The sequence below is a fragment of the Oncorhynchus nerka genome, linkage group LG9b (assembly GCF_034236695.1).
Source record: "Oncorhynchus nerka isolate Pitt River linkage group LG9b, Oner_Uvic_2.0, whole genome shotgun sequence".
In the NCBI taxonomy this organism is placed as follows: domain Eukaryota; kingdom Metazoa; phylum Chordata; class Actinopteri; order Salmoniformes; family Salmonidae; genus Oncorhynchus; species Oncorhynchus nerka.
Genome location: NC_088424.1, coordinates 41,839,450 through 41,853,552, shown reverse-complemented (window position 1 = coordinate 41,853,552; position 14,103 = coordinate 41,839,450). Strand labels below are relative to the sequence as shown.

General features: G+C 46.2%; 1 protein-coding gene across 1 annotated transcript in view; it reads right to left on the bottom strand.

The window, feature by feature from the left end:
* The window catches only part of atp1a2a (ATPase Na+/K+ transporting subunit alpha 2a), a 36,342-nt gene that overhangs the window by 4,778 nt on the left and 17,461 nt on the right, over positions 1-14,103 (bottom strand). The window contains exons 5-19 of the mRNA XM_065013716.1: positions 13,559-13,672; positions 10,921-11,055; positions 10,653-10,770; positions 10,255-10,523; positions 9,141-9,339; positions 8,670-8,779; positions 8,059-8,193; positions 7,748-7,827; positions 5,694-5,803; positions 5,275-5,450; positions 3,593-3,729; positions 2,821-2,971; positions 1,511-1,679; positions 1,162-1,316; positions 275-398 (exon numbers count right to left, since the gene is read on the bottom strand). Of these exons, the coding sequence (XP_064869788.1) occupies positions 275-398; positions 1,162-1,316; positions 1,511-1,679; positions 2,821-2,971; positions 3,593-3,729; positions 5,275-5,450; positions 5,694-5,803; positions 7,748-7,827; positions 8,059-8,193; positions 8,670-8,779; positions 9,141-9,339; positions 10,255-10,523; positions 10,653-10,770; positions 10,921-11,055; positions 13,559-13,672 (2,182 nt within the window). The remainder of the gene's footprint in view (positions 1-274; positions 399-1,161; positions 1,317-1,510; positions 1,680-2,820; positions 2,972-3,592; positions 3,730-5,274; positions 5,451-5,693; positions 5,804-7,747; positions 7,828-8,058; positions 8,194-8,669; positions 8,780-9,140; positions 9,340-10,254; positions 10,524-10,652; positions 10,771-10,920; positions 11,056-13,558; positions 13,673-14,103) is intronic.

The window sequence follows — 14,103 nt, the reverse complement described above, 5'->3', positions numbered from 1 at the left end:
TATATAGGGAATAGTATACCATTTGGAACATGCGCAAAATAATTTGTTACAGTACAGTACTTGTGTACAACCATTGATGTGTGCTTTAGTTCTGAGGTGGACAGACACAAGGCTAGCATCCCAAATGGAGCCTTATTCCCTATATATTGCACTACTTTTGACCAGGGCCAATAGCACCCTATTCCCTATATATTGCACTACTTTTGACCAGGGCCCATAGCAGGGTTCCATTTTAGGACACAGAAACATGGATGAGCCTGTCAGGTATTCTGACCTATCTGTCCGTAGGCCATGCTGATCAGTCTGTCGTTCACCAGCTTGTCTGTCTTTGGGCACCTGGGCTGACGTTTCATAATGTCACTCTCAGCCGTCTCATAGGCCAATGAGATAGCAGGAACCTGTAACCAGAGATAGGGGTGAGAGGAGAGGGAGTTAAAGAAGAGAGATGGAGAGAGAGAGAGAGAGAGAGAGAGAGAGAGAGAGAGAGAGAAAGAGAGAGAGAGAGAGAGAGAGAGAGAGAGAGAGAGAAAGAGAAAGAGAGAGAGAGAGGGGGAATTTTGAGACAATGTATGACAGACAGAACAATGTGACAAAGTTCTAAGTTTCGTAATAAGAAAAGGCCTTGACTATTGGTTGAAGGTATTACCAGTGAGGCAACAACGGGGCAATGTATGAGTTGAAGTGGAAAATGGACATAACCCAGTGTGAGACTAGAGTCCTCACAGCAGTGGTTACAAATCCAGTTTGCTTTACAAGATTGAGTAGCTCTCACCCTGACCCAGGGCAGGGTAGTGGTGAGTTATAGATTGAAAGGTAATGTACGATCAAGCTGAGAGAATGTCTGCTTGTGACTGAGTGTCGAGGAGCAGAAATATGACCTGTGCATATAAAGTGGAAGAGGGAAACCTGCACTCACTGAAATAGTCTTTAAGATGTAATGTTCTTTAGCAGCAGAAGAAAAGCTCAAACAAATGGATTGCTAAAGAACATTACAACTTAAAGGGACCGATTAAGTTGTCCTGGACTAAAAAGCACTTTCAATGGTGATCCTCCATTGAGCTTTTACGTCCAGGAATAATGCTTCATCTGTGTCCGGGAAACCGCCCCAAAGACTTTCAGTGTGCGGCTTTTCCTTTTCCAGTCAGTTTGGCGGGTCCTCACCATGTCTGTGCCCAAGTCGATACAGAGGATGGTGACGGTGCCCAGGGGCAGGGGAATGCTGGCAATGATGAAGAGGAGGAAGGGGCTGATCTCTGGAATGTTACTTGTCAGTGTGTAGGCGATAGACTTCTTCAAGTTATCAAAGATCAGACGACCTGTTTGGAATTGAAGAAGAACAGATAGATGACGTTTTTTCCTTCCTTCCTTCCTTCCTTCCTTCCTTCCTTCCTTCCTTCCTTCCTTCCTTCCTTCCTTCCTTACTTACTTTCCTTCCTTCCTTACCTTCCTTCCTTCCTTCCTTACCTTGCTTCCTTCCTTCCTTACTTCCTTACCTTCCTTCCTTCCTTACCTTCCTCCACTCCAGTGACAATAGAGGCGAAATTGTCATCCAGGAGGATCATGTCTGCAGCCTGCTTGGAGACGTCAGACCCAGCAATCCCCATAGCAACCCCAATGTCAGCCTTCTTCAGGGCAGGCGAGTCGTTCACTCCGTCCCCAGTAACCGCCACGATTGCCCCCTAGAACAAGAGAATTCAGAGTCAGTAAATAAGACCAGACACCAGTCTCAACGTCAACAGTGAAGAGGCGACTCCAGGATGCTGGCCTTCTAGGCAGAGTTGCAAAGAAATAGTCATATCTCAGACTGGCCAATAAAGATAAAAGATTAAGATGGGCAAAAGAACACAGACACTGGACAAAGGAACTCTGCCTAGAAGGCCAGCATCCCGGAGTCGCCTCTTCACTGTTGACGTTGAGAATGGTGTTATGCAGTTACTATTTAATGAAGCTGCCAGTTGAGGACTTGTGAGGCGTCTGTTTCTCAAACAAGACCCTCTAATGTACTTGTCCTCTTGCTCAGTTGTGCACCAGGGCCTCCCACTCCTCTTTCTATTCTGGTTAGAGCCAGTTTGCGCTGTTCTGTGAAGGGAGTAGTACACAGCATTGTACAAGATCTTCAGTTTCTTGACAATTTCTCGCATGGAATAGCCTTCATTTCTCAGAACAAGAATAGACTGACGAGTTTCAGAAGAAAGTTATTTGTTTCTGGCCATTTTGAGCCTGTAATCGAACCCACAAATGCTGATGCTCCAGATACTCAACTAATCTAAAGAAGGACAGTTTTATTGCTTCTTTATTCAGGACAACAGTTATCAGCTGTGCTAACATAATTGCTAAAGGGTTTTCTAATGATTAATTAGCCTAAAATGATAAACTTGGATTAGCTAACACAATGTGCCATTGGAACACAGGAGTGATGGTTGCTGATAATGGGCCTCTGTACGCCTATGTAGATATTCCATTAAAAAATCTGCCGTTTCCAGCTACAATAGTCATTTACAACATTAACAATGTCTACACTGTATTTCTGGTCAATTTGATGTTATTTTAATGGACCATTTTTTTTGCTTTTCTTTCAAAAACAAAGACATGTCTAAGTGACCCTAAACTTTTCAACAGTAGTGTAAGTTTTATGGAATGACAATTTTGGGGCAATTTTCCCATCAAATATTTTTCTCTAGGGATAATAGCTTCCCAGTATCTAACTCTGAACAGGAGAATAGATTGAGAATCCCTGACTCATGCTTTAATTATAGAGACTCAAATACACACACCCCCGCACACACACAAGCGCACACACACACACAGACATCCTTTCACCGTTCTCTGGCAGCCCTCTACGATGATGAGTTTCTGCTGAGGTGATGTGCGGGCGAACACTATCTCAGTGTGGTTCCTGAGTAGGTCATCCAGGTACTCTGCACTCATGTCCTTCAGGTCCCCTCCATGCACCACACAGGCCTTTGCATCCCTGGAAGAGACACACAGACACCAGCCCCCAGTGAAAAACCACACAAATACACAGATACACACACGGGCGCGAACAGTCACAAACACAAGCTCTCACATATGCACGGACGCACGCACATACACACACACACACACAGGCACACACACACTCTCTGGGAGAGAGATGCAGATACAAGCCAACAGTGGGGGGTTTGTTTAGTTTATTTAAAAATGTAAAACAAGGTACACATATAACATTATGCACGTGATTAAGAATAATCTAGGATAAACACAGAAAAGTAAACAGTTCAAGTTTGTCATATGTGTCACGGTAAAAAAACAGAAGCAACAATATTAGAACAACACGCAGACGTCGCAGACCTGGAAAGTCATACATACACAAACACACGCACACACACACACACACACACACACATACACACGCACACGCGCACGCGCACACATACACAAACATACGCACACACACACACGCACAAACACACGCACACGCACGCACACACACACACGCACGCACACACGCGCACACACACACACACGCACACACGCACACACACACACACATGCACACACGCACGCACACACGCACACACACGCACACACACACGCACGCACGCACAAACACCTGGGGTTGACTTGACTCAGTGGAATATTCAGTCTTTCAGCGATGTCCTCCACAGTCTCGTTGCCCTCGGAGATGATACCCACGCCTTTAGCGATGGCTTTGGCAGTGATGGGATGGTCGCCAGTCACCATGATGACCTGACAGCATAGAGAATAATAAACATCATATGTCATCTATACCTGTCACCGTGACAACCTGACAGCATAGAGAATAATAAACATCATCACAACTATAAACACATCATATGTCATCTATACCTGTCACCGTGACAACCTGAAAGCATAGAGAATCATAAACATCATCACAACTATAAACACATCATATGTCATCTATACCTGTCACCGTGACAACCTGAAAGCATAGAGAATCATAAACATCATCACAACTATAAACACATCATATGTCATCTATACCTGTCACCGTGGCGACCTGACGGCATAGAGAATCATAAACATCATATGTCATCTATACCTGTCACCGTGGCGACCTGACGGCATAGAGAATCATAAACATCATCACAACTATAAACACATCATATGTCATCTATACCTGTCACCGTGACGACCTGACGGCATAGAGAATCATAAACATCATCACAACTATAAACACATCATATGTCATCTATACCTGTCACCGTGACGACCTGACAGCATAGAGAATCATAAACATCATCACAACTATAAACACATCATATGTCATCTATACCTGTCACCGTGACGACCTGACAGCATAGAGAATCATAAACATCATCACAACTATAAACACATCATATGTCATCTATACCTGTCACCGTGACGACCTGACAGCATAGAGAATCATAAACATCATCACAACTATAAACACATCATATGTCATATGTACCTGTCACCACATGAACTGTACTTCTGCTTGTTCCTTGTTTTGCTCATTTATAGACTTGCAGGACTTGCATATTGTTGGATTGTTGGATTGGTTAATTGATTGATTGGTTGGTTGATTAATTTATTCGTTAGTTGGTTGGCTGGTTGGTTGGTTGGTTGATTTATTGATTAGTCAGTTAGTTGGTTGGTTCATTCACTGATTAGTTAGTTGGTGGGTTGGTTGATCGATTAATTTAATTGTTAGTTGGTTGGCTGGTTGGTTGATTTATTGATTAGTTAGTTAGTTGGTTGGTTGTTTAATTGATTTGTTGGTTGGTTGATTCATTGATAAGTTAGTTTGTTTCTTTGGTGTATTCACTGATTAGTTAGTTCGTTGGTTGGTTGATTAATTGATTAGTTTGTTGGTTGGTTGATTAATTGATTAGTTAGTTGGTTGGTTGGTTGGTTTATTGATTAGGTGGTTGGTTGAATGGTTTGTTGGTTGGTTTATTGATTAGGTGGTTGGTTGAATGGTTTGTTGGTTGGATTATTGATTAGGTGGTTGGTTGAATGGTTTGTCGGTTGGTTTATTGATTAGGTGGTTGGTTGAAAGGTTTGTCGGTTGGTTTATTGATTAGGTGGTTGGTTGAATGGTTTGTTGGTTGGTTTATTGATTAGGTGATTGGTTGAATGGTTTGTTGGTTGGTTTATTGATTAGGTGATTGGTTGAATGGTTTGTTGGTTGGTTTATTGATTAGGTGGTTGGTTGAATGGTTTGTTGGTTGGTTTATTGATTAGGTGGTTGGTTGAATGGTTTGTTGGTTGGTTTATTGTGCCACTCACCTTAATCCCTGCGGAGCGGCATTTCCCCACAGCGTCGGGGACGGCGGCGCGAGGAGGGTCGATCATGGACATGAGACCAACGAAACACAGCCCTTTTATGGGGAAGTTGACTTCCTCACAGTCAAAGGAGAAGCCCCGAGGGAACTGGGCCGGAGACAGTGGCAAGTGGCAGAACCCTGATGGAGAGAGAAACACAACAAACAGACAGGAACTCTTATTTTTGTAATTTTTGGGTGGAAGGAGATCAAGGTTCTGATGTTCTTTTGTATTTCATTGAGTGTTTATGTTGGGACAGATATAAGGAACAGATCAGGAGATGGAACGTGAAGAGGAAAGGCACAGATAATAGCCAGGTGTGGTCCGGATATAGCAAACATAATGCCGTTTTGGACTCAACCTGTGTGCTGTAGTGTACGTACCTAGAACTCTCTCTCCCAGCCCTCCCAGCTCCATGTAGGCACTCTGGAAAGCTTCGTTCCAGTTGGCGTCCATTGGAACCTCCTGGCCGTGGATCAAGATGGTGCTGCACCTGAGAGACGCACAACAGCGGTTATTAATTCACCTGTTGCTGTCAGTCAGTGAGATACAGTCCCTTCAGAAAGTATTCATTCCTGTTGACTCTTTCATTCCTGTTGACTCATTCATTCCTGTTGACTCATTCATTCCTGTTGACTCATTCATTCCTGACTCATTCATTCCTGTTGGCTCATTCATTCCTGTTGACTCATTCATTCCTGTTGACTCATTCATTCCTGTTGACTCATTCATTCCTGCTGAGTCATTCATTCCTGTTGACTCATTCATTCCTGTTGACTCATTCATTCCTGTTGACTCATTCATTCCTGTTGACTCATTCATTCCTGCTGACTCATTCACTCCTGTTGACTCATTCATTCCTGTTGACTCATTCATTCCTGTTGACTCATTCATTCCTGCTGACTCATTCATTCCTGTTGACTCATTCATTCCTGTTGACTCCTTCATTCCTGTTGACTCATTCATTCCTGTTGACTCCTTCATTCCTGTTGACTCATTCATTCCTGTTGACTCATTCATTCCTGCTGACTCATTCACTCCTGTTGACTCATTCATTCCTGTTGACTCATTCATTCCTGTTGACTCATTCATTCCTGCTGACTCATTCACTCCTGTTGACTCATTCATTCCTGTTGACTCATTCATTCCTGTTGGCTCATTCATTCCTGTTGACTCATTCATTCCTAGCATGATCATTACACAGGTGCACCTTGTGCTGGGGACAAAAAAAGGCCAGTCTAAAATGTGCAGATATATAGTTTTTATGGAGCGTACAATTGACAGATAATTGAATGTTCATTTTTCCACATCAGCCCAGGACCTCCACATCTGGCTTCTTAACCTGCGGGATCATCTGAGACCAGCCACCCGGACAACTGATGAAACTGTGCGTTTGCCAACTGAAGAATTTGTGTACAAACTGTCAGGAACCGTCTCAGGGAAGATCATCCACGTGGTCGTCATCCTCACCAGGGTTTTGACCTGACTGCAGTTCGGCGTTGTAACCGACTTCAGTGGGAAAATGCTCTCCTTTGATGGCCACTGGCAGACTGGAGAAGTGTGCTATTCAATGAGTCCCGGTTTCAACTGTACCGGACAGATGGCAGACAGCATGTGCATCGTGTTATTTGCTGATGTCAACAATGTGAACAGGGTGCCCCATGGTGGCGGTGGGGTTATGGTATGGGCAGGCATAAGCTACTGACAATGAACACAATACGACAGCGTGTTCCAGTTCCCGCCAATATCCAGCAACTTCGCACAGCCATTGAAGAGCATTGGGACAACATTCCACAGGCCACAATCAACAGCCTGATCAACTCAATGCGAAGGAGATGAGTAGCGCTGCATGAGGCAAATGGTGGTCACACCAGATACTGACTGGTTTTCTGATCCACGTCCCTACCTGTTTATTTTAAGGTATCTGTGACCAACTGATGTCATATCTGTATTCCCAGTCATGTGAAGTCCATGGATTAGGACCTAATGAATTCATTTAAATTGACTGATTTACTTAAATGAACTGTAATTCAGAAAAAGCTTTGAAATTGTTGCATGTTGCGTTTATATTTCTTTCGGTGTAATTCCATTACGAGGTATTGTGTGTAGACCAATGACACATTATATTCATTTAATCCATTTTAGATTCAGGCCGTAACACAACAAAATGTGGAAAAAGTCAAGGGGTATGAATTCTTTCTGAAGGCTCTGTATGATCTGCCAGCTGATCACTGTAAGGTTGTATTCAGGTGACAAATAAAATATGTATCTACCATAGAATTGGATAGAGGGCACCTCTATGTAACTTTGGCATAATGGTTTCTTTGACAGCATGAGCAGCACCATTGAGCACTATATCCAAATATCTCTATCCAACTCTTTGGTATCTACACATTGAGAGACACATTGGTTAGTCAGGTTTGATGTAAATAAATACCTGTCCAATATTCTTTCAGGTGCTCCCTTCATAACGAGTAGGTGGCCATTTTCATTGTCCTCTTGTTCATGAATGGATAGCTTTAAAAGGAGAGAGAGATGGTAGAAGACAAGAGTATATATTAGTGGGAAGTGGTTTTTACATTTTCAACTTTTTATCTTTGCTGTCATTACATATTTGGTGGTTCAATGGACTTGGAAAGTTCTGTATGTGTTTTGTTTTTACAACAAATAAATAAATGTTGGTTTATGTAGTTGTTTCTTTGGTGTATATGTTTGTGTAGTAAATGGTTGTAGGGGGTAATTATATACCTGGTACTTGTTGGTTGAGTTGAAGGGTATCTCTCCCACCTTGGCATTTCTTTCTCTCATGGAGCGGACACACCCACAGGAGAGCTGAATACATTTCAACAGAGCAGATTCCGACGCATCGCCCGCAGTGTCCCTCTAAGAAACACACAGCATCAAACAGTCAGGAGGAGACCGTCTGTTCACATGGTCAGAATGGGTTGCTGGCTCGGAAAACGTTGTCAGTACTTTCACTGTGTATTTATTGTAGCAGTAAATGAAGGGATTTTATTAGATTCAATGTCTGCTTCCCCAAAATGTTTTTATTTTTATTTTAAGCAGATGCTTTTAACCATAGCAACTTACAGTAGTGAGTTTATACATATACATTGTACTGGTCCCCTGTGGGAATCGAACCCACAACCCTGGCATTGCAAGCACAAATGCTCTACCAACTGAGCTACACTATTTCCTATTAAGTGCACTAAATAGGCGCCATTTTGGAATGCAGGCAGTGGGTGTGTCTAAATTATGTTTAGTGTAAAGTGGCCCTTCATGGAGTTGGATAGAGCGTGCCGTTGCTACAAAGCATGTTTTACGTGCCATCTAGCCAACTCTATGTGAACGTTCCCTACCTTCAGAATGGGGAGGTTTTCCTGCCCGGCTTTGAACTCAGCGCGGTTACAGAGTCCAGCCACGCGGGACAGAGCGTGCCATGTAGCCGAGCTCTTGTCAAAGGTAGCACCTGAGAAAGAGAACACATGAGAAGCATTAGACTTTACAGAGGGAGGGTGTACTGTATCAATGTGACTGAACTAGGGTTGCAAAATTCTGGTTACTTTCCCCACATTCACAGGTTTTCAAGAAATTCCCGGTTGAAGGATTCCCAGATTTCCTGTGTTTTTCATCCTGATTCTGGGAATCTTCCAACTGGGCTCTTTGCAACCCTAGACAGAGGATTGATGCACTGTGTCATTGTGACTTAGCTCTATCAGTATCAGCATTCATATTATAATTCAGCTCATTTTTCAGAGCAGAGTAGTCCACTAATTCAATGTGTCTGGTTGAGTGTAGAAAAGACAGATGATGTCTGTGGGTGGTCTCACCAGACTGGTCCTCCGTAGTGTCGGCCTCATGGATCATGTTGTCGAACCACATGTGGGCCACGGTCATGCGGTTCTGGGTCAGGGTGCCTGTCTTGTCGGAACAGATGGTGGATGTAGAACCCAGGGTCTCCACAGCCTCCAGATTCTTGACCAGGCAGTTCTTCTTGGCCATACGCTTGGCAGTGAGGGTGAGACATACCTGAGGGTGGGGGGGGTTAGATGGAAGGATGTATGGATGAATAGAGAGAGAGAGAGAGAGAGAGAGAGAGAGAGAGAGAGAGAGAGAGAGAGAGAGAGGGAGAGAGAGAGAGAGATATGGATGGAAGGATGGATGGATGGAGAGAGAGAGAGAGAGAGAGAGAGAGAGAGAGATGGATGGATGGATGGATGGATGGATGGATGGATGGATGGATGGATGGATGGATGGATGGATGGATGGATGGATGGATGGATGGATGGATGGATGGATGGATGGATGGATGGATGGATGGATGGATGGAGAGAGAGATGGATGGATAGAGAGAGAGAGAGATGAAAGGAGAGAGAAAGATGGATGGAGAGATGGATGATGGAGAGAGAGAGATGGATGGATGGATGGAGAGACAGATGGATGGAGAGAGATATGGATGGATAGAGAGAGAGATGAAAGGAGAGAGAAAGATGGATGGAGAGATGGATGATGGAGAGAGATGGATGGATGGATGGAGAGAGAGAGAGAGAGTTTGGGTTTGAATCTGGCCCACTGCTCTTAAGGGCTCCACACAGTCTATGCAATGGATCCTCAACAGATCCGACGGAGCTTTGTTTGCGTAGTTCTCTACGTAGTTCTATGTACTTTTGTGCAGCTGAATTGTTTTGCAACGTGACGCGAAAGGAGCTCCGTAGCGTAGATGGTGATATCTCTCTCCACCTCTCTGTCCTATCCAATAAATAATACATACGTAAGGAGAAGAACTTCCCCACTCCTTATTAAAAAATTATAATTTGGCCCATATAACAGTCGGACTCACAGTGACGGTCGCTTTGACAGACTAGCATCCTGTCCAGGGGTGTACAGGAGATGGGCTCCTGCACTATGGGCGTTTCTGTCTCGGACATACAAGGGTTAACTCACAGTAACTGTGGCCAGCAGGCCCTCGGGGACGTTGGCGACGATGATGCCAATGAGGAAGATGACGGCCTCCAGCCAGGTGTACCCCAGGATGATGGCCAGGATGAAAAAGCTGACCCCCAGGAATACAGCCACGGCCGTGATCAGTTGAATGAAGTGTTCGATCTCCATGTTGATGGGAGTCTGGCCCGTCTCCAGCCCAGAGGCCAGGGTGGCAATACGACCCATCACTGTGTGGTCTCCAGTCCCTACTACTACGCCATGGGCTGTACCTGAGGGAGGGAGTGGTGGGGGGTCAGGTCTCCCTTGTAAAACAACTGACTTCAATGGGACTTCCTATATAAATAATGGTTAAATACAAATAAATGAATAAAATACAGGAAAGGATTTGTCCTACTGACCCTCCACACAGTTGGTTGAGAAGAAGGCGATGTTTCGAGTCTCCAGGGGGTTCTCATGGGTGAACTCCGGTGTGCGTGTCTGAGGCTCTGATTCTCCAGTCAGAGAGGAGTTATCCACCTTCACACACAGACAGAAAAAAGTTATCGAGAGAGAGAGAAAGAGAGCAACTACATGATCCAGCCTTCTTGGTCTCCCTCCCACCTCCTCCTCTCCTATCCTATCCTCTCCTCTCCTCCCCTCTCCTCCCCTCTCCTCTCCTCCCCTTACCTTGCAGCCCGCGGCTGAGACGACTCGGAGGTCGGCAGGGATCCTGTCTCCTCCTTTGATCTCCACCAGGTCTCCCCTCACCACTAGCTCTGCATTGATCGTCATCTTCTCTCCTTCCCTGATCACTAGGGCTTGCTGCCAGGGATGGAGGGATGGAGTGATGGAGGGATGGAGTGATGGAGGGATGGGGTGATGGAGGGATGGGGTGATGGAGGGATGGGGTGATGGAGGGATGGAGGGATGGAGTGATGGAGTGATGGAGTGATGGAGGGATGGAGGGATGGGGTGATGGAGGGATGGGGTGATGGAGGGATGGGGTGATGGGGTGATGGAGGGATGGAGTGATGGAGGGATGGAGTGATGGAGGGATGGAGGGATGGGGTGATGGAGGGATGGGGTGATGGAGGGATGGGGTGATGGGGTGATGGAGGGATGGAGGGATGGGGTGATGGAGAGATGGAGTGATGGAGGGATGGGGTGATGGAGAGATGGGGTGATGGAGGGATGGAGTGATGGAGGGATGGGGTGATGGAGAGATGGGGTGATGGAGGGATGGGGTGATGGAGGGATGGGGTGATGGAGGGATGGAGTGATGGAGGGATGGAGTGATGGAGAGATGGAGAGATGGAGGGATGGGGTGATGGAGGGATGGGGTGATGGAGAGATGGAGGGATGGGGTGATGGAGGGATGGGGTGATGGAGGGATGGGGTGATGGAGAGATGGAGTGATGGAGGGATGGGGTGATGGAGAGATGGGGTGATGGAGGGATGGGGTGATGGAGGGATGGGGTGATGGAGGGATGGAGGGATGGAGGGATGGAGGGATGGAGTGATGGAGGGATGGAGAGATGGAGGGATGGGGTGATGGAGGGATGGGGTGATGGAGGGATGGGGTGATGGAGAGATGGGGTGATGGAGGGATGGGGTGATGGAGGGATGGGGTGATGGAGGGATGGAGTGATGGAGGGATGGAGGGATGGAGTGATGGAGGGATGGAGAGATGGAGGGATGGGGTGATGGAGGGATGGGGTGATGGAGGGATGGAGTGATGGAGGGATGGAGGGATGGGGTGATGGAGGGATGGAGTGATGGAGGGAAGGGGTGATGGAGAGATGGAGTGATGGAGGAATGTGGTGATGGAGAGATGGAGGGATGGGGTGATGGAGGGATGGGGTGATGGAGGGATGGAGTGATGGAGGGATGGAGGGATGGAGTGATGGAGGGATGGGGTGATGGAGGGATGGGGTGATGGAGAGATGGAGGGATGGAGGGATGGGGTGATGGAGAGATGGAGGGATGGAGAGATGGAGTGATGGAGGGATGAGGGATGGAGTGATGGAGGGATGGAGTGATGGAGGGATGGAGGGATGGGGTGATGGAGGGATGGAGGGATGGAGGGATGAGGGATGGAGTGATGGAGGGATGGAGTGATGGAGGGATGGAGGGATGGGGTGATGGAGGGATGGAGTGATGGAGGGATGAGGTGATGGAGAGATGGAGGGATGGAGGGATGGAGTGATGGAGGGATGGAGTGATGGAGTGATGGAGGGATGGGGTGATGGAGAGATGGAGTGATGGAGGGATGGGGTGATGGAGTGATGGAGGGATGGAGGGATGGGGTGATGGAGAGATGGAGTGATGGAGGGATGGGGTGATGGAGTGATGGAGGGATGAGGGATGGAGTGATGGAGGGATGGAGTGATGGAGGGATGGGGTGATGGAGTGATGGAGGGATGGAGTGATGGAGGGATGGAAGGATGGAGTGATGGAGGGATGGAGGGATGGGGTGATGGAGTGATGGAGTGATGGAGAGATGGGGTGATGGAGGGATGGAGGGATGGGGTGATGGAGGGATGGAGTGATGAGGGATGGAGTGATGGAGGGATGGAAGGATGGAGGGATGGAGGGATGGGGTGATGGAGGGATGGAAAGATGGGGTGATGGAGGGATGGAGAGATGGGGTGATGGAGGGATGGGGTGATGGATGAGTGAGAGGAGGGATGGAGGGATGGAGGGATGGAGTGATGGAGTGATGTGGTGATGGAGTGATGGAGGGATGGAGTGATGGAGGGATGGGGTGAATAATGAGCGAGAGGAGGGATGAAAGAAAAAGATAAAGGGGAGGATGAACCAAGAGAATTAAACGTTTTTTGGCAAACATTCATTGGCAAATCCAAAGTTGGCTCAAGTTATTAGCTGTGTTATGTTGAGTAAGCTTATTATGCTTATCAAGTCAGTGTAAGGCCCACTGGAGCCCCTCAAAGGAAAGGAAACAGTCCTCTGTAGATCAGTTATTAGAGCTTGGTACTTACAACGGCAGCATAGCGGATTCAATTCCCAGGACCACCCATACATGAATTGTATGCACGAGCAACTGTAAGTCGCTTTGGATAAAAATGTCTGCTAAATGGCATACATTGTTATTATATTATAGAAAATGAGTCTAAAACTAAGACTATACAAGTGATTTTAGCCTGTTACAGCCTTTACGAACTGTCGGCGTCCCAAATTGCACCCTACACCCTATATAGTGCATTACCTCTAAACAGCACCCTGGGCCCTGGTCAAAAGTAGTGCACTATAAAGGGAATAGGGTGCCATTTGGGAATCACACGTACACTGTGCAGTCTCAGCTCACCTGAGGAACCATGTTCTTGAAGGAGTCCATGATGCGTGAGCTCTTGGCCTCTTGGTAGTAGGAGAAACAGCCAGTTATGATGACCACAGCTGACAAGACCACACCCAGGTACAACTATTATTAGAGAGAGAGACAGAGAGAGAGAGAGAGAGACAGAGGGCGAGAGAGAGAGAGACACAGTGAGAGAGAGAGAGAGAGAGAGAGAGAGAGAAACATTTCACTTGCTTTGACAATGTAGCATGTTTCCCATGCTAATAAAGGCCTTTGAATTTTATTTAATTGAAAGAGAGAGGGGGAGAGAGAAAGACAATTCGAGAAAGAGACAATTAGACCAAACCAAATCATTTGAAAATAAAAAGATAATTACTTGACACATTGGAAAGAATTAACAAAAAAAAGAGCAAACTAGAATGCTATTTGGCCCTAAACAGAGAATACACAGTGGCAGAATACCTGACCACTGTGACTGACCCAAAATTAAGAAAAGCTTTGCCTATAGTACCGTACCAATCAAAAGTTTGGACACAGCTACTCATTAAAGGGTT